This window comes from Phocoena sinus, chromosome 3 (genome assembly GCF_008692025.1).
Source record: "Phocoena sinus isolate mPhoSin1 chromosome 3, mPhoSin1.pri, whole genome shotgun sequence".
NCBI classification, from domain to species: Eukaryota; Metazoa; Chordata; class Mammalia; order Artiodactyla; family Phocoenidae; genus Phocoena; species Phocoena sinus.
The window spans coordinates 52,904,887-52,932,370 of NC_045765.1; the positions used below are offsets into that span (position 1 = coordinate 52,904,887).

The 27,484-nt window shown below is 46.1% G+C and overlaps 1 protein-coding gene and 1 long non-coding RNA gene across 4 annotated transcripts in view; one reads left to right on the top strand and one right to left on the bottom strand.

Moving 5' to 3' along the window:
* The window catches only part of FGF1 (fibroblast growth factor 1), a 158,347-nt gene extending 132,225 nt beyond the window's left edge, over positions 1 to 26,122 (top strand). For 2 of the 3 annotated variants that reach the window (XM_032627354.1, XM_032627353.1), the window contains 3 exons: positions 6,382 to 6,584; positions 21,068 to 21,171; positions 25,867 to 26,122. In XM_032627354.1, the coding sequence (XP_032483245.1) occupies positions 6,416 to 6,584; positions 21,068 to 21,171; positions 25,867 to 26,061 (468 nt within the window). In that variant the 5' untranslated portion in view covers positions 6,382 to 6,415 and the 3' untranslated portion in view covers positions 26,062 to 26,122. Of the gene's footprint in view, positions 1 to 6,381; positions 6,585 to 7,625; positions 7,993 to 21,067; positions 21,172 to 25,866 lie in introns of those variants that run through there. The other variant, XM_032627356.1, reaches the window with a different exon arrangement.
* Positions 4,498 to 19,535, bottom strand: LOC116751454. The gene is made up of 3 exons (XR_004349265.1): positions 17,372 to 19,535; positions 5,070 to 5,163; positions 4,498 to 4,622 (listed from the first exon to the last, which is right to left on the bottom strand). It is a non-coding gene; the product is annotated as an uncharacterized LOC116751454 (long non-coding RNA).
* Positions 26,123 to 27,484: the final 1,362 nt, after the last annotated feature.

A 27,484-nucleotide genomic window follows, 5' to 3' on the forward strand; every position in this document is an offset into this window, starting at 1 on the left:
GCAGGCCTTGTTCTGGCCTTAGTCTTTATCCCAGAGCAACGGGAAAACAATGAAGGCTTTAAGCAGGGAATATGCACAGCCATTACACCCAGTGCTGTGACAGAGTAAATAGAATGCTGCTATGGGAGCATTAGGGAATCAACTAATCTGAACTGGTGTGTGTGGAATGGAGGAAGAGTAGGGATGTCAGGGCTGGGGATGTGTCCAAGCAGGCTTCCTGGAGGAAGAAATATCTGCGACGAATTTCTGAAGGATGAGTATGACTTAGAAAGGCAACGGTGGAAGGGTGGAGGAAGGGGGAGAGACAGAACGTGGCTGGGTGAGTGTGAGGGTATGGGAGGACTCCAAGAAGAGCAGGCCAATAAGAGAAAAGGCAACAAGGTTAGGTGGAGACCAGATGAGGAAAGCCTTACAGGTCATGGTGGGGTCTGGGTTTTATCCTGACGGCAGCAGGGAACCCACTGACACAGTCAAAGATCTTCAGCAGGAGAGGGATACTCATTTTCACATGTTAGAAGAGTCCCTGGCAGCAGGGTGGAAAGTGGACTGGAAGAGAGCAGTGCTGGAGCAGAGAGGCCGCTGCCGCCTGCCTCAGCAGCCCAGGAGAGAGAAGGTGTTGCACCTGCACTCAGGCAGCACAGTGAGAATGGAGTAGGGAGAGTGATGCTAGGAGACATTAAAGAGGGACAGATGAAAGGGCTTTGTCACGAGTGAGATGGGTGGGAGTGATTTCTACTCTAATCAAAGAATAGTCTCAACAAAATGATTTCTATTTGTGCTGAGTCTTGCCTTATGACCTTGTACATGGTCAATTTCTGTAAATGCTCCATGTGTCCTTGGGAAGAACGGTGTTGACTAATTGTGGGGTGCAGGGTTCTCTTACATGGTTCATTCCATTAAACATGTTAATTGTGTATTTCGATCTTCCACATCCTTAATATTTTCTTGTCTGTTTGCTCCATCATTTATGACAGAAATGTGTTAAAATCCCCCACCGTCACTGTGAATTGGTCAACAACTTCTCTTTACGTATCTGTCAATTTTCACTTTATATATTTTGAGACTATGTCATTAAGTATACACGTTTAGCATTTTTATATCTTTCTGTTGAACTGATCCACTCTCCATTATGCAGTGATCCCTTTTATTCCTGATCATTCTTTTTGTCTTAGACCTACTTTATATGATATTAATATTGCCATACCAACTTTTAGTTTCTTGTTAACATCTGGTGTCTAGTTTTTTGTGTGTGTGTGTGTGTGTGTGTGTGTGTGTGTCTGTTTTTCATTCTTTTGCTTTTAACCTTTCTGTGTCCTCATGTTTTAAATGTGTCTCTTGTAGTCAGAGTGTAGATGGATTTTTTTAAAATCCAGTAGCTAGTAAATTTAGCCCATTTACATTTATTGTGATTATAAATGTATTTGAATTTATTTCTGCCACATAATTATGAGTAATTTTTAAAAACATTTCTATTATTTTTCTCTTTTTTCTAGATTCCTTTGGATAAGTACAATTTTATTTATTTCACCTCTTTTCCCTTATCCCTACCAGTTGCTGACTGGAATTAATGCATTTTATTTCTTTTCCTTTAGTAGTTACCCTTAACATTTAAACATGCATACTTGACTTATCAAATTCTAAGGTTAATTAATATCTCTAAGGCAGAGTTAAGGCTTTTGGGTGATTCCATTCAAAGACACAGGATCAAGGACTTAGGGCACATTTGAGACCAAAGGTGAGATCTGTTTTACATATGCTGGGTTTGAGGGCACATACCCAATTATCACCTTAACGGATGCCTACACATCTACCTTCAGTGGCTTAATATACTTTGCAAAATATCCTCCTTCATGGGTATTCTGCATTGCTTAAGCAGTGACAGGAGTTAAAAACAAAATTAAAAAAATAAACATCACTGTTTGCCTTCCTTTGATTCTTAGAACCACGTCTTCCCTTCTGACCTAGTCACCAGGGCCAAACTGAACACTAACGTGCCCTAGAAACAGCAAGCTTCACAAACATTCCTTCGATAACTGTCGATAAGCTGAGAACTGAGTCTGAAACAGTGACCTGGATTCTCTCTTACATAACGATGGCTTACCTTTGCCTCCTCCATCTTCTCTACTATGTTTGTGGCTTAAATGACGAGGGAGGAGGGGCTTAGCTAATTTCTGCCACATATGAGAGGGAAGGAGAAACTCTATTTCCATACCAACTGAAAAAATTATTTTAAATTAAGCATTCAATCGCAGCTGACCTAGAGCACATCAGGATTCAACTAGTTCAACAAAACCACTTACTTGTATCTCCTAGAGGTCAGGTCACAGTTGTAAACTTTCCAAGTAGTGTTATGAATACTGTGCCCAGTTAACCCTTCAGACAACTCTGAGGTAGGCAGGGTGGGGATGATTAGAGGAAACATCTCGGAAGGAACAAATGACTTGCCCAGGCTCCCAGAGCCAATCTGTGTGCAGCTGGGGCTGTACAGTGTTGCTCACTCTCCCACACTGAGAAGTGACTCCTGTATTCCTGCGTGAGAGCGTATACTTAACATCCTGTCCATGTGTCAGAGTTCAGGATCTCTTCCAGGGGCTACAGCTAACAAAATATAGCAGGCTTAACATGGACGTTCCAATAGGCTTGGTGTTCCCCTCACTTTAGTGTCACTGGTAAGTCCAGAAAAATCTCCCCAGGTCCCCAAATCTCAGAGGGCTGGGCTTAGCACACCGCGATGACATGGAGTCCATTGGGCTTCGTCTTTTCCATCTCCCAACACACACACAGATAACCCCTTCCCCTGACAGCCAACAAAAAGATAATACTAACCACAAGCAGGGCTTATACATTATGCTCAATGCCTGATTTCACACAGTTAATGGATTCATTTGTTAGAGCAATTTGTGAAAATCCCCAAGGGCCTGGTAAGGCTGCTGCCTAATGGTTTTACCGCGTCATATACTTCCTTCATTCCTATCGTTTAACAATACTAGATTGGCGAGGAACTCTGGACCAACCACTGCTAAAAATATAGGTAAACTGTAAATAAAGCGAAGCGGGGGGAGGGGAATTCTGTGCCTCTGCAGTTCCCTTCACCAACAAAAAGAGATTTCTTTTTTTTGTATGTTTTGGCCGATTCATAATCCCACTGACACAGTCTATCGAATTCACATTGACACAAGGCTTATTTTCAGGCATCAGCAAGTCACCTTCAGGTTTCAGGCATGGATCTGAACTTGAGGGCGACGGGAGAAATCTGAAGTCAGTGCAGGCACACCATCACTGTCCCTCTTACTGGGGGGAGCAGGCAGAGATCAGAGGCATGGGCTTGTATAACCCCAGGCTGCAATGCAATCAAGGGGGAGGGGATGCCCGCCGGCCTCTGACAGAAGGCCTTTAGCTTCATGGTTTACACACACATGAATGTGAGCATCAGTATAATTCTTGGCCAGAACTGATGCCTCCAACCTCGGCCAGTCTTTTGGTGCATCTGTTCCCTGCATCCCAGTGGGATGGAAGAAAGAATGTAAATGGGTAGAGCCAAATCCATACGCAACACGTAGAAACCAACTTAATGGAGACTCCCCACGGGTGCTGGATCTAGAAGGGAGGCTGTCCTCACCACGCAATTGCTGCACAACCAGGGCTAATGGGGACCTCCATTTGAGAAAATCCAGGGACGGCAAGAAACAGAATTCTGCCCATCTAAGATGGACAGAACAAATGGCTCTTTGTACAGTGAAATGGCCACAACCACTATATGACTATTTTCTCCTATACCAAATTAAGTACTCAGTAAATGCTTGAAAACAAACAAACAAAAAAAGATGGAACAAAAAATATGGATTATCTCTTAGCTGTAATTTAAGGAAGAAGGATCACTGTTGTATGCTAATGAGAGGTGATGGGTGAAGATGCCCATGTTTGGAAGCACTAAACTGCTTTACATTGAGGGGATCCAGAATGGAGCGGAGGAGGAAGCGGAGGGAGAGGAAGATTGAAAGGCTGGGACGGAAAAGGACTGAGTACAGAGGCAATGAGAGAGAGTGAGAGAGACAGAGGTGGGCACAGAGGCTCAGAGGCTTGTGGATAAAGAGAGGGTTTTGGAAGAGAGAGTGAGGGTTTGGGAAGGAAATGCAAAGTGCTGTGCAAGGTGAACTCTGCAGTCTGCCCTATGAAACTGATGTATATGAAATTAATTTTCCATCTGTTATTGGACTATGTGAAAAGGGCCGGACAGAGTTTCACCATATGTGAAGGGGGTATTTGGAGTGGTCTGACTTTAAAGATAGTTTATATGGTGTATGCAAAACTCTCTTTGGGGGTCCTTGGAGGGACTTCAAACCACAGCCCTTGTGGCTGTAGACTGGGAGAGATGTACTAGACACATTAAAATGCCTAGAGCAGAGGAAACACATGGAGGCTTCCAACATGAACCCTAATTCCAAAGTCACCGGGACAAATCACCCAAATTGCTCCCTTGATTTCTGATGGAATTACCTTCTATGCAAGCAGCTCCGTGAGGCCGCTCCAAGGATGCGCGGATGGGAGTGTGAGAAATGCAGGAGGCTGGCTGGCCTTCCGTCAAGTTCACAGGGCTCCTAACACCTGGTGACTTGGGTTCTCTGGGAAATGAAGAGATGCATGGGGGCAAAAGCAGAGGCTGTGGGTGGTGACAGCCAATACCTGGGTCACAGATGAGTAACTTAATGAATGATCAGGTCGTGGGGGCAGATGTATGTGCCAGGCAATGGGTAAAATCCCCACTTCTAATAACACTACTGCGGTACCAGTAAAGTCACTTCACCTTGTCATGGCGATCAAAGGCAAGTTCGGGCTTTCTTTCAACAGACCCCTTTTGAGGCTCACTTACTAGCTGTTAACCTCGGACAGGCCACTGAGCAGCTGTAAGCTTTGGTTTCACTTTATAAAAACATGAGAATAACATTAGCATCTGCCTCAAAGAATTATGGTGAGGGGGACAGGAGTTAACTTGCAGCCCACAATATGTTAATGATGGTCATTATTATGATAAGGCCACTTGATAATCAACGTGTACAATTAGCACCTACTCGCTCTTGTAAGGTGAAGTTCTCATGTTGGTTTCCCAGTCTCCTCTTCACCTCTTTCTTGTACAGTCCTTGTAGTCAGCACCAATTCATTCTCCTAAACGGTGGGGTAAGTAGATATTTTAAAATACTGAAGTTTATTGGCTTTGCTTTTTAGTCCTCAGCGGTGTCACGGATGCATTTTCACACTAAAAATATAAATTTGTATATAGTGGGTATATACAACATTAGAGGATTATAATAGGCAGCATGGTGGTTTCTGTGTCAACAGTAAGTACGTCTCATTAGAAAATAATCAGGAGGAAGATGGCCTTAGTCCTAGGAACAGACTACCGTCTTCCCTGTGTGATCTGACGATATACAGGAAGCTGTGGACCCAGACAATTGCTAGCAGAACCTTCAAAATGCTCCACCCCATAAACTGTCCTTTGGCAGTGACTGCCCTTTAAAAACCCCACTGATGGGGGCTTCCCTGGTGGCGCAGTGGTTGAGAGTTCTCCTGCCGATGCAGGGGACGCGGGTTCGTGCCCCGGTCCGGGAGGATCCCACATGCCGCGGAGCGGCTGGGCCCGTGAGCCATGGCCGCTGAGCCTGCGCGTCCGGAGCCTGTGCTCCGCAACGGGAGAGGCCACAGCAGTGAGAGGCCCGCGTACCGCAAAAAAAAAAAAAACAAACCGCAACACCTCCACGTGCCTTCTTCTGCAGCTCTGGTTCTGTTCCCACCAGTAAACCCAGAACTGTCCTTTACAAATTAACTGTTGGCTGCCTCGGAAATGCCCCTCACCGCCACCTACCCCGCCCCCGCCTTCCCCATGGGTCTCCCATGCCCAAGCTCCCGGGGCTATCTCCATACAAGGGCCTCAGCACCTGGCCAAAACAGCGGGAGGGTGGAGGGCACAACCTCAGTGCTGGCCTCTCGGCATTTGCGGGTTTCAGCCAGACCCTGAGTGTTATTTTAGTGCAACTTCGGCGTTTAATTTGAGGATGTGTGTGGATCAGAAGGAGGAACCAAAACATTATTTTTTTTCCTCTCCGCCAAACGATCAAATTTGATGTTCTAAAAAACACACAGCCTGGTCCAGAGCTGTGTCCAATTGGGAAGTGCGACATGCCTGAAAATCCCTCCCCTACCAGGGACCATCCTTCCTTAACCACTGGCCACAGCACAGGCCTGTTTACTGTGGACAGCACCTGGGCAGTCTGTGGTTACCACCCGCCCAGGAGCCTGTGCCCTGAGGCTCTCCTTCCCTTCTTGAAAGTGCACGCTGTACCTTCGCTGGAAGAACATTCTACAGGGTTGTTTAATTTCTTACAGCCTTGAAAGCGTCATAACCAGGAGCTGCTCAGCCATGGCTGAAGGGGAAATCACAACCTTCACAGCCCTGACCGAGAAGTTTAATCTGCCTCCAGGGAATTACAAGAAGCCCAAACTCCTCTACTGTAGCAACGGGGGCCACTTCCTGAGGATCCTTCCAGATGGCACAGTGGATGGGACAAGGGACAGGAGTGACCAGCACAGTAAGCACCCATCTCACCTTTCTGGTGCCTTCCTTAGTCAAGGACGGAAGAAGGGAGGATAGCTAAAGAAGGGCTGTACCCTCTTCCCCAAGGCTCTATTCAGGCATGACACCCTCAGAGGCGGGGGAACAAGGTGTAAAGGGTCTAGGTGTGGAAAAGGGGGAGTTGTGAAGGCTACAGCCTGCCTAAAGAGGTCCTATTTCAAGAGTTTAAGAGGACTCTCTGTTGACCTAACACAACTGCTGTGAGATCAGACTGGCTACCAATGTTCAGTTGTTCCAGATTTCTGTAACTAGCGAGAGGTCTGGCCCCCAGGGCCCTGCTCGCTCCATGACAGGAAGGGCCACATGGGGCAGGGTTGGCAAACCGCCTCCCCCCCAAAGACATGGGCTCAATTTCAAGTTAACTGACTCTCCAGGTTATCTTCCTACTGGGCTTGATTTGTGAAATCCTAGTTCATAATCGTAGTCTTACACATCATAAATTGTGCTTGCTCTCACACCTGCATATCGTGCAGATGTGTTTGGGGTAACCGGGAGGAGTGAAGTCATTCTCCAGACCTTATAGAAACCAAAGGGCAAGAGCGATTCCAGCCAAAGGCTGACTATCTCTTCCGGGCTTTCCTGCCAGCCCAGCTCCCAGATGGTGTTGATAAATGGAGGTATGACCTTGGAGAAAAGAATCTCCTCGACTATCTAAGAAACAAAATCTCTTCGTTGTGCTTTAGTACTTCCGGCGGCGGTGGTGTGTATGTTTGATGTTAGGTGTCTGGGTCCTACTGTGATGTGCTCAGGGATTCCCTGAGCACCACCAAGGCATTAGATGTTGGAGAGGAGCCAGAAGTCAGATCTGGTCCCTGATAGGAGGGTCTGTAGGGTCAGACGTGTCACGCACCAAGAGAAGGAACGTGTGGATGAAATCAGGAGACACAGAATAGCACGGGTGGAAATTAAAGTTGCTGCGGGATGGCTTTAAAATGAAATGCAGAACACTGGCTTTGATGTGATGGTTTATATATCGGGGAGTCTTTCTTATTCATAGGATATGCACCAAAGGTTGCAGGCACGAAGCACTAACGGTCACCCCAGTGGCGCTCACTCTCCATCCTCAGATGCACAGGTGGTGGGGATGGAAGCCAGCGCTTACCAAACCAGGCGGCACTGTCCTGTCCTTCCCGCCCACCAAGCAGACCCTTGAGATGAGAAGCAGGAAGACTGAGGTTGGGGCTGGACTCTGCAGGGTTAGATTTTTTTAGCTTGGTTTAGATGGCTTGTCTTCAGATGGGCCTGTTGAATGCCTTATACCCGATGCAAAACAGGTACCAGAGTGAAGCAAAAAAAAAAAAAAAAGACTGCTGAGTAGGTCAAACACCTACAGAAGACGCAATGTTTACTGCAAATAAATGGACTCAGACTGCAGTCTGTTGTGTTGTGTCAGACAAGCTACACAATTCATGTGATCTGCCTCATACAACACAAAGGGAACAAGTTGTAATTTCTCCAAGGTTTTAAACATTTCTAATAAGTCTTAGCTTTCCGAACCAACGGGGATGCTCCCTGGTCCTTAGAGTCCCAGGAGAAAAAACAACCTTGGTGATGTGTTCCACGGCGTTAAGCTGTCTCTTCTGGGAAACCTTAAATTCTGAGGTAACAAGAAGCTACAATTACAATTCCAAGTACTGGAACTTCTGTACAAATGGTAGATGACTTCACTGTTAACATTATAGACTGTACTCTGGGTATGGAACTTTGGGACAACTTCTGCATAGTGCTGTGAATTCAGCTGCCCGACCTCAGATGTCAGGAGCCCTGGAGGGCAGCATACAATAGCATAGGAGTGTGTGTGAGGAGGTCTGCACACAAGTGATGCTGGATTAATTACTTTCCAAGTGAGCTTGGGCTAGTTACTTAACCGTTTTGGCCTCACTTTTCTCACGTGTAAAATAAGAATGATATATTACTTGCCTCACAGGCTCCTTGGGAGGGTTCCGTGAGATAACACAGTGAAAGTTCTTGACACAGTCCCCTGACCCAGAGCCACAACTCAGCACGTGTGGCTATTCTTGCCACCACTGTCACCACCACCACCACCACCAAGACTTCCATGTATTCAACGCGGCACACGGAGATACAGTATAACACTTAAGGACCTTGCCTAGTCTCTTCTCTTCAATCAATAACACTGCCCTCCAGGAAGGCCAAGGGTCTAGATTCAGGTTTTGATTCAAGGCCTCTCTGGCAACATTCAGAGTCGTTGCGTTGGCCCATTTACTTAGTGTAGAACTAAGAACAAGGGCCAAGGAGGAGAGAAATCAAAGTCGGGTGAGTGAGCAGAAGTACATGCCCGTACCTGTCAATGCCAGGAGAACTGGATAATCCACACAGCCCCTGCAGAGTCAGGGGCCCTAGAGTTAGAGACAGAGACCTTGCGTTCATCTTCCTATGCTTCCACTTTCTAACGGAAGCAGCACTAGACAATGACCATTCTCTCCATTTCGCATAAGGTGCTCTGCCAAAGCAGCTTCCCATCCCCCATCCCCAAGACCCTTCCAATCATTCTCTCTTGTCTGGCAATGTAAAAGTCTCCAGTGTTCCCAGCTATTTCATCTTGGGGGAAAATACTGAGGCTCAGTTTCCTCACCTGTGCAACGGGAAGAGCAGCACTGCCTTGTGTACCTGACAAAGCCGAACACTCTTATATGAGATCCTGCAGCCGAGAGGACTCCCTTCCTACCATGGATGCGCCCTGTAAGTGTGGTTCTGTTGCCCTCTTCTGCCCAGTGATGGTACTGCCACAAGCCTTCTGAATTGCAAGTTTCTTCAGAAACAGAATCAACCTGGGCAGGCATGGAGTGGATGATCCCTGAGTGGTTGGCACAGCCTGGCGATGGAATGGTTTCTATTCTTTGAGCATTGGTCTGAGCATGACTGGAGGCCATGGTGACAAGCAGAGAGCCACACTCTAAGACTTCCTTCAGGAAGAATATTTCTAAAAGCCAATCAAATATTTAGGTAAATCTACATAAATTATGCAAGATAGAACCTTACGCCTTCCAGCCCTACAAGGCAAAAACACAGAAAACCTACTTTCACAGGTTTTCCTTTTTTAAATTTTTTTAACATCTTTATTGGTGTATAACTGCTTTACAATGGTGCGTTAGTTTCTGCTTTATAACAAGGTGAATCAGCTATACATATACATACATCCCATATCTCCTCCCTCTTGCGTCTCCCTCCCACCCTCCCTATCCCACCCCTCTAGGTGGTCACAAAGCACCGAGCTGATCTCCCTGTGCCATGCGGCTGCTTCCCACTAGCTACATATTTTACATTTGGTAGTGTATGTATGTCCATGCCACTCTCTCACTTTGTCCCAGCTTCCCCCTCCCCGTGTTCTCAAGCCCATTCTCTATGTCTGCATCTTTATTCCTGTCCTGCCCCTAGGTTCTTCAGAACTTTTTTTTTTTTTTTTTAGATTCCATATATATGTGTTAGCATACAGTATTTGTTTTTCTCTTCCTGACTTACTTCACTCTGTATGACAGACTCTAGGTCCATTCACCTCACTACAAATAACTCAGTTTCATTTCTTTTTAGGGCTGAGTAATATTCCATTGTATATATGTGCCACATCTTCTTTACCCATTCATCTGTCGATGGACACTTAGGTTGCTTCCATGTCGTGGCTATTGTAAATAGAGCTGCAATGAACATTGTGGTACATGACTCTTTTTGAACTATGGTTTCTTATGGTTTTCTATGCCCAGTAGTGGGATTGCTGGGTCATATGGTAGTTCTATTTGTAGTTTTTTTAAGGAACCTCCATACTGTTCTCCGTAGTGGCTGTATCAATTTACATTCCCACCAACAGTGCAAGAGGGTTCCCTTTTCTCCACACCCTCTCCAGCATTTATTGTTTGTAGATGTTTTGATGATGGCCATTCTGACCGGTGTGAGGTGATACCTCATTGTAGTTTTGATTTGCATTTCTTTAATGATTAGTGATGTTGAGCATCCTTTCATGTGTTTGTTGGCAATCTGTATATCTTCTTTGGAGAAATGTCTATTTAGGTCTTCTGCCCATTCTTGGATTGGGTTGTTTGTTTTTTTGATATTGAGCTGCATGAGCTGCTTGTATATTTTGGAGATTAATCCTTTGTCAGTTGCTTCATTTGCAAATATTTTCTCCCATTCTGAGGGTTGTCTTTTTCATCTTGCTTATGGTTTCCTTTGCTGTGCAAAAGCTTTGAAGTTTCATTATGTCCCATTTATTTATTTTTGTTATTTCCATTTCTCTAGGAGGCAGATCAAAAAGGATCTTGCTGTGATTTATGTCATAGACTGTTCTGCCTATGTTTTCCTCTAAGAGTTTGATAGTGTCTGGCCTTATATTTAGGTCTTTAATCCATTTTGAGTTTATTTTTGGGTATGGTGTTAGGGAGTACTCTAATTTCCCTCTTTTACATGTAGCTGTCCAGTTTTCCCAGTACCACTTACTGAAGAGGCTGTCTTTTCTCCATTTGTACACTTTTGCCTTCTTTATCAAAGATAAGGTGACCATATGTGCATGGGTTTATCTCTGGGCTTTCTATCTTGTTCCATTGATCTATATTTCTGTTTTTGTGCCAGTACCATACTGTCTTGATTACTGTAGCTTTGTAGTATAGTTTGAAGTCCGGGAGCCTGACTCCTTCAGCTCCGTTTTTCTTTCCCAAGATTGCTTTGGCTATTCGCGATCTTTTGTGTTTCCATACAAATTGTGCAATTTTTTGTTTTAGTTCTGTGAAAAATGCCACTGGTAGTTTGATAGGGAATGCAGTGAATCTGTGGATTGCTTTGGGTAGTATAGTCATTTTCACAATGTTGATTCTTCCAATTCAAGAACATGGTATATCTCTCCATCTGTCTGTATAATCTTTAATTTCTTTCATCAGTGTCCTATAGTTTTCTGCATACAGGTCTTTGGTCTCCTTACGTAGGTCTATTCCTAGGTATTTCACTCTTTTTGTTGCAGGGGTAAATGGGAGTGTTTCCTTAATTTCTCTTTCAGACTTTTCATCGTTAGTGTATAGGAATGCAACAGATTTCTGTGCATTAATTTTGTATCCTGCAACTTTACCAAATTCATTGATTAGCTCTAGTAGTTTTCTGTTGATATATTTAGGATTCTCTATGTATAGTATCATGTCACCTGCAAACAGTGACAGTTTTGCTTTTTTTTTTTTTGGCTACCTTGGGTCTTCATTGCTGCCTGTTGGCTTTCTCTAGTTGCAGCAAGCAGGGGCTACTCTTCATTGCGGTGCACGGGCTTCTCAATGTGGTGGCTTCTGTTGTTGTGAAGCATGGGCTCTAGGCGTGTAGGCTTCAGTAGTTGTGGCTACGTTTGTTACTTCGCCATACCAGGAAGGCCAGGCAGGATGACAGAGGAGAGCTGCCGACTGCGAGAAGGGGCATTGGGGGCAGGGTGTGAGAAGCTTCATGCTGACTCCTAGGGCTTGACTTGGGGAGGCTAGTAAATGGTCGTGTCACCAGGAGAGGGAGGCTCCTGGAGGAGGAACAGGGGCAGGGAAAGAGGACCTGGTCCATCTCAGACACAGGGCGTTTGAGGAGCGCCTCGTGGACCAGGCAGCCCTCCTTGGGGTTATCACTTCACATTTACTTGTGCGATTATTTAATGGTTCTCTCCCTCACTGGGCTCCCTGAGGACGGGGACTTTGTCTCTTACAGCTCAACACTGCAATTTGTGTGTCTAGCACATTGCCCGGCAGCTGGGATCATGCTCAAGAAATATTAATCTGATGAGTTAATGAACTGTGTTGGTGGCAGGTAAATTCAAATTCAACAATATATTCCATAAATATCTATCGAGCACCTGATATATGCCAAGCACTGCACTAGACTCTTTCATTTCCTCTTAGCCACGATCCTGTGAGGTTATTAATTATCATTCAAAACTAACTGCCCTGTGAACTAACCCTGTGAACACAGGGCCTGGCACCAGCCAGCAACTGGGAAACCTGGTACCGACCCACAGCTGCATCTTCCAGGACTCTCTCCATAGCCCACTACCACCCCCGACACCAACAGCACAGCCGTGCATCCCGCACACTGTCAAATAAACCTGCTGAATTCACAGAGTCCACTGTGTGGGTCAGGTGGGTGTAGGTGCAGGGCCCATCACTGCTGTTTACTGGTTTCCTGTCACCTCGGGGAAGCTACTTTTCCTCCACGTGCCTCAGTTTCCTCATTCTAAAAACAGTACCCACCCTCATAGAAAAGTAGCAATTCTAACTATGGTGGTTTGTGAAAGTGTTTAAGTGTTTAACACCCTGCCAGGCCCGTGATAAGCGCTTGGAACATGGTGTTTCTCATCATCATCAATCACCCTGAAGCTTGCTCGGCCTTCCTTACCCAACCATATGATCTTGTGAGTCTGCTGAGTTAAGCCAAATGCTACACTAGCTCCCTCCATCTCAGCGTCTCCGAGACTGTCCAGGCTTGGAGCTCTGAAGGCCTGGCACGTAGGTACCTCATGCCCAGGCGCCAGCCCCACAAGCCCTGCCCTGTCTGACCTCTCCGCGCGGCAAGCTGTCTTGGGCAAAGCAAGGAGGAGCTCCATGCCTGATTCTGCTCTTCCTGCTGGAGTTCCCTCTCTGCCTAAGGGGGCCGTGACTTATTCCTGGACGGGATTCATAACTGGAACAGCAACTGAAGGATAGGAAAATGCTCACAAGCATCCCAAACCTGCAGCCCCTCCTGCGGTGCGCACCCCCTCGCCTCGCCAGGCACGTAGGAGGTTGCACGGAGAGCGGGATTACCGGCACCACTCACCACACAAATGGAAATGTTCCTGAGCAAAGTGTGTGCCAATCAAATATTTATAAATCAAACCACATCCTAAAGGCAGTAGAGGAGTTCACTGGTCCCAAGAACCCTGCTCGGCAGCCCTTTACAAAGGGCAGGCTCCTTCCCTGCAGTGAATCCCTCCCGCCCCTAGTTCTGGGGGCAGTCTGGACTCCGGTTCTGCTGCCACTCGGCACCTAATGGTGAAGGCACTGTGCTCCCCATCAGCCTGGGCCAAAAGTGAAAACAGCTTTTCAGAGGACCATGGTGGGCAGAGCCGGGCCAGGCTGTCAGGCGTCAGAAAGAGGGGCTAGTGTTCAGGCAGGAACGCTCTCCCCAGCGGGATGCCATGCCGAAGGCCTCCCTCCCTCTCCTCCCCACCGCTCCCTTATCTGCTTATACAGAAGGGGGTTTTCCAGATAAACTTTTTTTTAACTATCACACAGTCCATGGACTATATCAAAATTTCCCAGGCACCTTTTTCAGACCCTAAAGGGGAAGCAGACACCTTCACACATTCTAAGAAAAGTCTTTTTCGTGTGTGTGTGTGTGTGTGTGTGTGTGTGTGTGTGTGTGCGCCTATTCTAAACCACTGGAACTTTTTTCTTCCACAAACTCCATTTTATTTCTTCTCCGTCTTTCTCTAATGTTTTACGGCGCCCGGCTTGTGGCTACATTTTAATTATAAATGCCACTGACATAAAACAACCTCACGGCGTTCTGAATGAGGGTGACCTCATTTTGGGTAAACACGGCAAAGGACGGGAAGTCTCCAACCCAGAATAAACCAGGCACGTAATCTCTCTTGGCCTCTCTCTGGAGAGCAGAGGTGGAACGCAGGCCTCTTTTAAAGGCCACGGAGGAACGTGCTGCAGAAGCAGAACCCCCACCTGCAGACGTTCATCCTGCTGAATGCACCGGCTGTAATCTTATCTTTAAAAATTCCTAGGGCAGGACAGGAAGATACTGGGATGGTGCCCAAGGCTCATGTCTCTTGCCACTGGCAGGCTCCTAACACCTGTTCTTTCTTTCTATCCTTGGAAAGTAAGCGATCATGTGTCTTACTGTGAATCAACTACTATTGATAGCTAATGGAAGGGTCTGAGGAGCAGAAGAGAAAGCCGGAGATACCGGCTTATATTTCCTCGGGAAAAAAAGGAAGAACATCTAGTCGGGGACCAGCATATCCACTCAAAGCCCTGGATTCCTCCTCACGTAGGTTCCCCTAAGTAAAGACGCATGAAGGCATCCAAAGGATGAGGGTCCAAAGGATGAAGCAGGAGCAGGGTCTGCAAAGGCGATTTGGTACATTTCAGTTATTTGACATTTACTTTTGCTACATCAGCTCTTTCCAAACCAGCACACCCTAATGCATTCCTAGAAACGGAGCAGGATTGGATTCCACTGGGGACACTATGGTTACGAATCCACCAGGCAAACGCCTCCAGCCTTCCTGCAGTGCTTTATAAATTTGAATTTCTCTAAGAAACTTGTATCTATCACTGGAGTACCTTTATTAAAACTGCTTTCCGGGTTTCCCTGGTGGCGCAGTGGTTGAGAGTCCGCCTGCCGATGCAGGGGATGCAGGTTCATGCCCCGGTCCGGGAAGATCCCACATGCCGCAGAGCGGCTGGGCCCGTGAGCCACGGCCGCTGAACCTGCGCGTCCGGAGCCTGTGCTCCGCAACAGGAGAGGCCACAACAGTGAGTGGCCTGTGTACCGAAAAGAAAAAACCAACTGCTTTCCATTTCTTCTGCTAAGTCAAAAGTCGCTGTCCGCATTTCAGAACTAGGGAACACTGAGTTCCCATAGAGCTAAATGATTTGTCTCGTTTTTCAAAAAGTACTCGCTCCTTCATCCTTGGGATGCTACAGAGCCACTGACCTTCCCGCTCATAGAGAGCAAGTCCTAAATTCCCCGTATGGGAGGGAAGAGATGCTCCCGCTCTGTGAGCTGGGTGCTAACCTGGTGGAAGGTGCTGGAAGAAGAAAATGAACAGAGCAGGTGTGGCTTTAGTGGCCTTTCACCATCTTTCCTGGTTCCCTGTCGGCCCTTAAGAAGACGCACCTTTTGCAGATACCTATGTTCAGGTCTACATGGTACCTGAGGTCAAGTCTGCACTGGGTCATAGAGCACGGCAGGGGTCAGCAGCAGCAAGAAACTGAGTGTCTGCCCACCAACCAAGAACCAGGCTTTACACATCAACCACCCACACCCCACCCCCCAAAAGTACGAACACATCAGCAGCCCCATCACCCAAAGTTAACCACTGTTATCACCTGGCTGTTCTTACCTCAGAACTGTGTCTTCAAAGAAATGAAGAGTTACGATGAAGGGAAAGTTCCTTCCACTCCCCTCCCCAGCCTCAATCCTTCCCATCCTCCCCAGAGCAGCCACTGCTATGCATTTGGTCTGAATTGAGCGCACATTTTTATCTTTTACTCCCTATCTATTCATGAGCTATGCGCAGTTTTATGTTTTTTACAAAAATTTCATCAAGGATTTACCATAAATAGTCTTCTGCAATTTGCTTTCTTTCACTGCACATTATTTTCTGCTGTTCTTTGAAAGGGAAAACAGAGGGAGAGAAAAAAGAGAGTTTTTGTTGTAGTTGCACTTTTGTTTGCTTTTAGCTCAAAAACAAGCGGGGTTTTTGCTACGGTGCTGCTTGATCACTCTGGGTCGTCTGTACCCCTAACTGGGTGTCAGCCCCTGAAGGCAGGGACCTTGCCGGCACTGAGCACAGTGCCCAGCACACGATGGCCGGTGCATGAAAACGTGGTGACTGGGTGGCTTTCCCTGAGCCCCCTGCTTGCTCCAGGAGGGAGGAGCTGCTGCTTCCACCCAGGCTGTTGGCCAGGCCCTCCCTCTCTTTCTGAGCCCCCCTCTCTCACTCGCTCTCCTTCCCACCCCCGAGCAGCAGCCGCGGGAGGATGTAGGTTTGGAAAACTGGAATGAAGTCACACTAGGGAGTTGGACACCTAGTCAGTTACACGAGCAACGCGCTGGGTGTTACTCCTTCCTGCCAGCTCTGCTTGCAGAAGGATATATGCTTAAGAAACTCAGCCAGAAAGAAATCCAGTGAAAATGAGCTATGAAACTTGGACATCCTGGAGAAATAATATTTACAGAGGAAACTCTTGAGACGAACTCTCAACAGTGCCACAGCCCTGGTGTTGGGGCTCAGGGCCGAGGACTGAGTCGTGTGCCAGGCAGCTCTGCTTCATGTTTACCTCCGTGGGGCGTTTACACAGCCAAGACGGGACTCCTCAGACAGGAAAGTCAACCCTACTTAGCCCCACAGAGAGACAAACGGGCACTATTTAAGGCATAGGACAGAAATGGACTAGAGAATGAAAAGCTTTAAAAAAACCTCTTCCTTGGTGATAACGATGTGTCAGTGTAGGTTCATCAGTTATAACAACTGTATCACTCTGGTGGGGGATGATGACAATGCAGGGGAGAAGGCGTACGGTAAATTTCTACACCTGCCCCTTATTTTTGCTGTGAACCCCAAACTGCTCTACAAAATAACGTCCGTTTAAGAAGATCTTCCTGGATTACCCAAAAGGACTTGCCCTTTAGGACTCTTGTTGCACCTATAATGCGTCTGACTAAATACCTACTCATATGGATGGTAGGTGGAAAAAAAAGTCCCAGGCAACTAACATCACTCAATTCTACGGCCATGAAATGGGATCCTGGATGGTCATCTGCCATCTGGTACACGTCTGACCTTGAACACAAGGGGGACCGAGGAGGGAAGTGAATATGGCTTGATTTGGACCCATCTCCCTGATAACTGGAGCTCAAGGTATTGTACGAAAGAGAGGAAAAAGTAGGATACCTGAAATAGGTGAGCCTGGGTTCTGGTCATGGTTGTGCCCCTGATTATAAGTATGATGTCTGGTAAAACATGCGCTTACCAAACTTCAGTTTCCTTACCTGTGGGACAGAGCCAGCGCCACCTTCCTCCAGGGAAGCCGTGAAGAGTGATGAGGTCACCTAAACACAGTAAAAATGGCAGTCATCGTACTGGACACTTCCAGGCATCAGATCATTAAACCCCACAATTCCATGAAGCAGATACTATCATTACAGATAAGGAACTAGAGGTAAATACCATGCCCAATCATCACACAGCTAATACACAGCCAAGCCAAAATCTGAATTCCTGCAGTTTGCTTCTGGAGCCCAAACTCTTTTGTTGACTCTTTATATCAAGATAGAAACTAGCATGATGCCTGGCACATCGTAGGTAATCAGTAAACGATTATTCCCTTCCTTTGGTCTCTCTTAAATATACAGGATTATGATGGGAAATTGATACAAAATACATTTGAAAGTTCTCTGAAAACCGTGAAGTCCAATGAAAATACAGAGCATTAAAAAAAACTTATTGAGATAAATTCACACACCTTACAATTCACCCATTTAAAGTATGCAATTCAGTGGTTTTTTTTACATTCAGAGATTTGTGCAACCATCTCTATAATCAACTTTCATCACCCCAAAAAGAAACCCTATACCTCTTAACCACAGTTTCCCCTTCTCTCTCCAAGCCCCTCCTCGGCCCCTGGCTACCACCAACCTACTTCCTGTCTCTATGGGTTTGCCTACTCTGGACATTTCTTTTAAATGGAATCATACAATATGTGGTCCTTTGCGAGTGGCTTCTTCACTTAGCATGTTTTCAAGGGTCAGCCATGTTGCAGCATGCATCGGTACTTTGTTCCTTTTTATGGCCAAATAATACTCTATTGTATACAGCATTGTTATTAAATGTATTTACATGATTCCTAGACTGTTAGAGCTGGAAAAACTCTAGAGACTGAATCCAAACCACTCCCATTTTACTAACAAGGAGACTGTAGCCTGAAGGTTAAACAGCCTAGCCAAGGTCACCCTGCTGGTCAGTAGCAGAGCCCAGCCTTGACCCTTACAACTCTCAACGTGGCCCCATCCTACTTCACTCCACAAAGCATTATTGGAAACGGAATTCAAAACGCGCAGCTTACTGATGATGGGCCAACAGAATCATCTCTGCAACGATCAGCCTCACATCATTCATTCAGCAAATGCATACTGTCTGTACCCGGAGCACAGGGCACAATGGGAGGCACTGGAGACTGAAGGAGGAACAGGATAGCTAAGATTCCTGCCCTTTCTCCCAAGTGTGCAGTCCCCTGGGGAGGTAGAAATTAACGAGTAAAGCCCTAAACGATAAAAATAAGTGCACACTGTACAAAATGCCATGAAGGAAACAAACAGGGACCGAGAAGGACACTGATGCAGGGACTAGGGTGGCAGGGGTCCTGGCTGAAAGGACTTGCTGTGCAGAGCGTGGAGGCCAAGAGCCTTAGGCAGGAGGGAGCTCGGGGTGGGGCAATGACTCAGGGAGCAAGTGGTGTGACCCGAGGCTGGAGAGGGGAGGCCTCTGGTCTGTGCTCTCATGCCTACCTCTCAGAGCTAAGCGGAGTTAGGAAGACCGGTGGGAAAGGAGATTGTGGCTTCCGCTTTCCTTCCTGTGAATTAAATAAACGCCACTTGCCAGAGGAGGCCCTGAGCTTCTGTGGCTAAGACTTCCAAGGACAAGAGAACTGCATCTTCAATACGGGTGATGTAACTATGTATCACCCTTAGGATGAATCATAAGATAAGGAAAAAAGAGGGAAATGAGAAAATACAGACACATTAATAAGGAAGTGGTGAAATGATTATGGTACAGCCACATAATGGAACACAATTCAACTGGCAAAAAGAAGGTAACCACTGAAGTGGAAAGATTTCCAGTCAGTTGTTAAGCGAAAAACACAAGGTATAGAACTGTATGGTATTTCACCATTTGCTTAGGAGAAAAAAAAAAAAAAAAGGCAGGAGGGATAACATCTCTCTAGAAGGATATATTCAAAATATGTCTCAGGGGGCTTCCCTGGTGGCGCAGTGGTTGAGAGTCCGCCTGCCGATGCAGGGGACACGGGTTCGTGCCCCGGTCTGGGAGGATCCCACATGCCGCGGAGCGGCTGGACCCGTGATCCATGGCCGCTGAGCCTGCGCGTCCGGAGCCTGCGCTCCGCAACGGGAGAGGCCACAGCAGTGAGAGGCCCGCGTACTGCAAAAAAAAAAAAAAAAAAAAAAAATGTCTCAGAGGAGTTTACTTGTTTGTCTCTGTCTCCCCAGGAGAACGTGCCCCAGAGGAAGGGCAAGGATCCTGTCTGTCCTGTAGCCCCATCAGTTGGGAGTGGGAGGCTGGAAGGACTGAGAGAAGACATTCACCATCTCCTCTTCTATGTTTCCAAGTCTGAAACATGGGAATATATTTCTGATTCTAAGAAATTAAGTGAAAACAAGGGGTCTAGAGGTGCCAACCGAAACCCTGTATTCCTTCTAGCACCCCTTGCGCCTCAAACTTTGACAAAGTCAACCCTTAGAGGGGTCAGGTGACTCCAAGAGAACTACTGGGTGCTCACTGGTCCCCAGTCTAGATTTCACTCCTTATCATAACAATGGCTATGACCAAAGAAATTTTCCAGAAGAATCCAGAATTCATTTCAATTCCCAAATGGCAACCATCAAATCACCTCTCTCCAGAGTCACTCCAGGGAGGATGAACAAATGAATAATTATCAAGTGGGACTCCAGTGAGGTATCCAGCAGTGAGCAAGGCACCATGGGAGTATCAGTCAGTATAAATGGAAAGAAGGCAACTCAGGGTATCTCAGTCCTCGCCCTCAACTTCAATGTCTCTCAACCTCGGCACTATTGACTTTTTGAGCTGAATAATTCCTTGATGAGAAGGGCTTGCCTGGGCGCTGTAGGATATTTATTTAGCACCATCCCTGGCTTCTACTCACTAGATGCCAGTAGCACCATCCCACCCCAGCTGGGAAAACCAAAAATGTCTCCAGACATGGCTAACTGTTCCCTCTAGAACAAAATCATCCCCAGGTAAGAAGCACCATTCCCCTCCCAGGTGGCTGCTTCATTCTCCCTTTCAAACGCCAGGGTTTCCCCTCTGCCTGTATCCCAGTGGGGTTGCCACAGAGGTTGGGGGTTGACTGAACTTCATTGTGGGTGAGTTACCTGAGTTTCTTATGTGCCAAGCAATCTAACTTCCTGGGAACCTCTTCTATCTGGGAAAATAACACTATCAGATTTTGAAAAATAACAATCTGTCCACGAGAAGCTCCCACACCAGGAAGGCCCGGGCCATAAAAAGGTACCCTTGCCAAAGCAGGTTGATAACTGAAACTGAACACCCTCAGGCTGGCCGGTTGCTGACTCTATGATCCCCCCAAGATCACTGGGATGATGGAGCCAGGGAAGTGAATGCTGTTTCCTCCTGTGACCGTGCCCTGTAAAGTGCACGTGGGGTCACGCTGTAACGAACAAGGCAGATGGGTGGGCGAGCCCGCCATCATCTCTCCTTCCCTCGAGAACATGATTCCCAATGGACAGCTTTCTTTGGAGGGCAAAGAAAAAGGAACTGTATTTCTGTGTTTTGATTAATTTGAGGCTCACCCTTGAGGGCTCTGTGAGATGGATGAGCAGAATTTTCCGTGGCTAACTGTCTTGGCCGCCAGGCCCTATCGGCAAAAGCTTAGTGTTTATTTACTTTTGCTCGTGTTATTTTTATTTCAGTTCAGCTGCAGCTCAGTGCGGAAAGCGTGGGGGAGGTGTATATAAAGAGTACGGAGACTGGCCAGTACTTGGCCATGGACACCGACGGGCTTTTGTACGGCTCAGTAAGTATGAGGCTGACATGCTTCCAGACTCGGCCAAGGTTTGAGGTTTCCAGAAATCTTGTTACATGGAGTGATGCAAACTATAAAGTGTCAATTAGTCTCTGTTTGTTATTTTTTCCAGCAGGATTCCCACCCTCCACCCTGCCTTATTTTAGGCACAAACATAAAAGAGTTTCTTGCGGGATTCTCTCAAAATACTCCAACGTATTATCACATAGACAAAGAGAAAAAACGTTGATTGAAATTTTAGTAACTCATCCAGTCACTCGCTCCAGAATACCCAATCCCACTTCATTATTTCATTCCAAAAATGTTTCTTGAGCATCTACCATGGGCTATATAGGTGTGTCTCTTAAGGCTTTTTACAAAAATTGCAGAGCCCAGACTCTAGCAGTTGATATTTCATGCATAAAACTTTGAAAATAGCCCTTTTATTCTGGAAGCGTCACCTAAAAGGATAAAAAGTTTAATAACTTGGGCTTCCCTGGTGGCGCAGTGGTTGGGAGTCTGCCTGCCGATGCAGGGGACACGGGTTCGTGCCCCGGTCCGGGAGGATCCCACATGCCGCGGAGCGGCTGGGCTCGTGAGCCATGGCCGCTGAGCCTGTGCGTCCGGAGACTGTGCTCCGCAACGGGAGAGACCACAACAGTGAGAGGCCTGCGTACCGCAAAAAAAAAAAAGAAAAAAAAAGTTTAATAACTTAATTCAACAAACATTGAGCAAACGCCTCCTGTTGTCCAAGTACAGTTGGGTACTGAGAGGGTGCAAAGGTGAATAAGCCACATCCTTGCCCTGGAGAAGCAAAGTCCAAGAGTTTATTCAGTAGCTAAAATCCTGCTGCATCTCCTGCTCCATCTCTCTCCTAGTTAATGCTTTATATATGTTTGACTCGGTACACATTGATCTTTGTGAGAAAAGAAGAGAATAGGGTCAATCTGATTTTGTCCCCATTGGTATCTCTGGTAAACGATTTGAATGGAAAGACAGCTGAAGCCAACGGCTGCAGGTTTTGAAAATATTTCTGGATTTCAACGATCCTTTCTCTGTAGCCTAACAACTGAACATTAAGGCTTCCCCAAACCCCCTTCTTCCCTTTTATGAAAGATGTCTACCAAAAGGCAGCCAGTAGGTGGGATTTTAGTTTGGGGCTCCCTTTAACTTACATCAAATCGCCAAGTGGCAATGGGCAAAGGAAACTCTCTCTCGAAGCTGTAATCTCAGCCAGAGTTTGGGATGTGAACACAAGTTCATTTTTTTTCATGCTGCCCACTAGGGCTCAGGAGATGAGACCATCAGAGCAACAGGTAGTTCCTGCAGGCTGTTTGCTGAAATATGGATTGATGTGGACAACTTGAAAGGGTTTGGAGCTAGGCAGTGACTGGTACATAGGGAGTAGATGTTTTTTTTCAGGCAGGCCTTCCAATCAGCAATAAAATCAACAGGCCAATCAATCATTCAATCTCAGACTCATAAATGAATCTCATGCCTCTGCCACTTTGGCAAGTTACTCACCTACTCTGAACCTTGTGTGAAACGAGGACAGTAACGGATAATTACCGCATGCTTACATACTTAAGAAGAGTCAGAGAGACAACGCACAGAACCCGCCCACTGGTGTAGCAATGGCAGCTATAAGGCAGTCGGTGTACAAATCGCTTACCCTCATTATTTCTTGCATTATGTGTTACAGTTTTATGGCTTTTCCTCCTTTAAATCAATTCTGATGTTTATTAAAACCTTCTCTTACTTGTATAAAAATCTGATAAAGACTCCCCTAAATCCAGATACATCTAGGCTCCAGACACCCCCTTCTCCCACCATAGTCCTGGACATCACTGATTCACCTGAAATATTCATAGGGTGATATTAATATACTATGCCTAAGAATTTTTATATTCCCCCATTGATAAAGATAAGTTCTAAAATATCTCAGGGCTCTGTCCCATGCTCTTAACCAATTTTAGGTATTCATCCATCCTGATACAAATTCATGTGTGTGGAAAGGACATATTTATTAAAAAAAATAAGTCTGAAAGGCTCTAAAACATTAATATATTTATCTTTGGGAGTGGTACATGGCTGATCTTATAATATATGAATGCCTTTCTGAATTTTCCAAATTTTTTACAGTTGGTATCTGTCACCTATGTAATCGGGAAAAAGCATGCTAAATATAAAAAAGAAGTTAATTAAAACAATAGGCATGAACCAACTCTTAATCCCCGGGCCCGTGGCATTGCACGAAGTGCACAGTAGGCACTGACAAATCCTGGTTGGGGCACAGATAGAGCATCTCCAATTTGGCCTGCGGACTCAGCCTGTGACTCAGCCATTCTGTGTGTCAACCGCTCTAGTGTAACAGACACATCAGGTGGGGGACGTGGCCGCCCCGAGCTTCGTCACAGAACACAGGCCTGACGCCCACTGAGCCGTGTCATGGGGTGAGTCCTCCCTTGCAGGAGAGTGGGCAACCCACCCAGATCCAAAACTGCCTACCTCCTCCCACCCTTGACAACATGCATCGAACACTAATGTCTGGATGAGTTCCTCTAGAGGCAACAGAGTCACCTAATTAAATATTACGTCTATGTCCCATCTTGTTCCAAAATGATCTGAAGTGTCTCACCCAGTTGTCACTGCACTAGACTACAGATGAAAAAGGGGCAGAATACTTCCTGTTATGTAGTTCCTTACTAAACAAGGTAACTTTTTTGAATACTTTACATGAACTCAAGAATCAGATTACATTCATCACCTAGCTGGTGTGCACCTATTATCTGCAAAATTCTTTGTCTTGGGGGAGACACAAGGCTGACAAGATTCCATCTCTTCCCTCAGTAGAACTGACAGTCTAACAGACAAACATGCCACAAATAGAGAATAAACAATAGGACTGGAAACCACCAGAAAGGGACTCACCAACCACTATATGGGTGAAGAGGTAATACAGAGATCCCGTGACTTGGAATTGGAGCAAAGTCCATACACAGCATATGTATTTTAATACTCCTGTTTATATCCAAATATAATAAATGTATTCTAAAATCTTGACAAACAGAAAGGGCAAAGAACTGGGATTCCTCCCACTCTAACAGATGAATTTTAGTAAAACAGTAACTGTTGGTACATATTTTCAATGTAATTGCACTGTTTAATATGTTTTAACTATCTATCCAACTTAATAAATTTACATTTGCATTGGATCCCACTGTATGGATGTACCGCTATCCACTTAACTAATCACCTTTCCATGGGTATTTACGTTGTTTCCAATATGTCACCATTATAGCCAATACTTCAAAGAACATCCTTGAAAATACCACTATCTCATAAGCGTCAGTTCCTAGAAGTGAAAACCCTGAGTCAAGGGTAATGCATATTTTAAATTTTGATACATATTGCCAAAGTCCCCTCACAAAGTTTCCACCAACTTACCTCACCAACAGTGTCTGACAGTGACTATTTCCCACACTCTGCCCCATACTAAGACTTGTAAATCTTTTTGCTCTTTGCAGATACTATAGCCAACATGTTAAATCATTTTTGAATTTGCATCTTCTTGCTAGTGAGATTAAATATGTTTTCATAGGTTTATCACCCTTTTTTTTTTTTTTTTTTTTTGCGGTACGCGGGCCTCTCACTGTTGTGGCCTCTCCCGTTGCGGAGCACAGGCTCCGGACGCACAGGCTCAGCGGCCATGGCTCGCGGGCCCAGCCGCTCCGCGGCATGTGGGATCTTCCCAGACCGGGGCACGAACCGTGTCCCCTGCATTGGCAGGCGGACTCTCAACCACTGCGCCACCAGGGAAGCCCTTATCACCCATTTTTAAAACAGCAGACATAGTACGCCATTTTGATAATACCCTAAGTTTCTATCGATATGGCCCTATCTATGTCTCTCTGTGTGCTCATACATAAAGAGGTACAGAAGGACGTTCATCAACTGTTAATAGGTGCCTATATCTGGGTGGGTGTGCTTTGGGGTGATTGTTTCTTTTTTCTTTCTTTTTTTAAAGTAAAGTTGTGATTTTCGTTTTTACAAGTACCATTCTTTTTTTTTTTTCCATTCTTTTGATAAGTAGCAAAAAAAAAAAAAAATCTAATCTCACTGAAAAAAAAAATCCTTTAAGTTCCAGGACATGTTTTATGCTTAGGACACATTTTATGCAAGCATTTATGTTCATAACAACACTAAAGTAAAACCCTGATACTGTTGGTGAAAATCACAAGGCTGTAAAGTATAATTGGGTAGGTTTTCATTTATTCTTCAAGACCAAACTTTAGAATGCCCCACTGCATCACAGTCTGGTTTTACCCATTTTGGACGCTTTTCGTGGTCAAACCTAGGTGCCAGGCCTCTGCAGAGACAAAAGACCCAGCTCTACCCTTAAGGTACTTAAAGTCTTTCAGGATTTCCCAAGTGGGAGACTCTAGGGTCCTGAGCAGAGCAGATGTGAGGGGAGTTTACATAATAGCAGATGTACATTGAAGGCTCATTATGTACTGGGTCCCGTTCCAAGTCGTCATTTCTATCCTCAGAGACAGGTTCCGTTATTTTCCCAATGTCACTGAAGAAGAAACCGAAGCACAGAGAGCCTCACTAATTTGCCCAAGGTCACACAGCCAGTAAACAGAGGAACCCGATCTAAACCCACTCACTAATCATTCTACTCTTTCCTGGTTTTATTTTTTTTAGCAGACACCCAATGAGGAATGTTTGTTCCTGGAAAGGTTGGAGGAAAACCATTACAACACCTACGCATCCAAGAAGCATGCAGAAAAGAATTGGTTCGTTGGTCTCAAGAAGAACGGAAGCTGCAAACGCGGTCCTCGGACTCACTACGGCCAGAAAGCAATCTTGTTTCTTCCCCTGCCAGTCTCCTCTGATTAAAGAAATCTGTGCTGGGTGCTGATCACTCCAGAGGAGCCCGAAGGGGTCCTCACCCGACTGACCCCAAATTGTACCCCTGATCATTGGCCGCGCTAACCCCTGGCCCACAGAGCCTAAACTTGTAATGTGCTTCTAAACGCCCAGTTCACTTTTTTTGTAAAGCCCTTCACCCTGGCACAGTTTGGAACCGAGGGACCAAATGGCTTTTAGGGGCCAACTGGCTGGCCAGTCTGGGTCTGGTTTGGAAGTCCAGTTGCCTCTGGGCATCTGATGCAGGCTGAACCTCCTAATGCACGGGTGGAACCAAATGAAGTGCGAGCAGAGGGCTGCCGAGTGGGTTGTAACTGCATGCAATTCCCTCTACAGAGTAAACCCCGCCCGCAAGTCCCCTGAATACCTGGCATGACTCCCTTTCATCCTTTCAATCCCCCACGATTATTAGCAGAGAAGCTATGGCTACGTTAGAGGAAGGCAGCTTTCCATGAGTGGAAACAGGGATGAATAAATCCCCTCTCAGAAGGGATTCAAATGGCAAGGGGAGACTGACTGGATTCTAGCGGACAGCTTAGAAGGATGGGATCTCAATGCGCAATGAATGAAGGCTGAGAGGCTCAGGCACAGGAGAGCAGAATGAAGGCAAAGCCTTGCGACTTCTTACAACGCCTTGACTTCCCCAAGGTTATTCGGCAGCAGGAAGCCCCTCGATGATGTCAGGTGGAGAAGAGAACTAGGTTCTTGATAAAAGCCAGGACTCTGGGTATTGGGAAATTCATTTGGGTCTGGGGAGTGGGTGTGGGAGTGATGAGAAAGGGAAACATGGGCTGAGGGGACATTATCCTCCAAAAAGGGTGATTCTAGAAGTGAGAAGGAAAGAGAAGGGGACGCCATGACCTGTGCTTGGCCACCAGAAAGCGGAGCCTTTGGGGTCCTGGGGCAGTGCTTACAAATCATATGGGCGGTTCTGGTTCAGTAGGTCTGCCGTAGAGTTTTCCCATTTCTCACAAGCTCCCAGGTGCTGTAGATGCTGCTGCCTCTCCCCAGCCCCCGTACTTTAAGTAGCAAAGTCCCTAAAAGCATTATTCAAATGAAGGGGGCTCAAACCCCGACCCTCCCGGCCACACCCTTAAAAATGCATGTCCCATGGATCTTCCCGCACTCAGGCAGCACCAGCAGTTATGCCTGAGTTAGGGAGTCGGGGTTTAAGGCACTTTGGCCCAGTGCCTGTAAAATGCCCAATTTAGAAGATATACAAAAGCATACTTCAAAAATGTTAAACCCTCACAAACTGCTTTTCCCAAGACGCCATTTGTGTGACGGTTACTTATATAAATATGCTTCCTGCTTAAAGTAAACCCGACCCAAGCGGCTAGCAAATTAGAAATACCATTCATCTCTGACATGATACTGTTGCCATGTAAAGGCC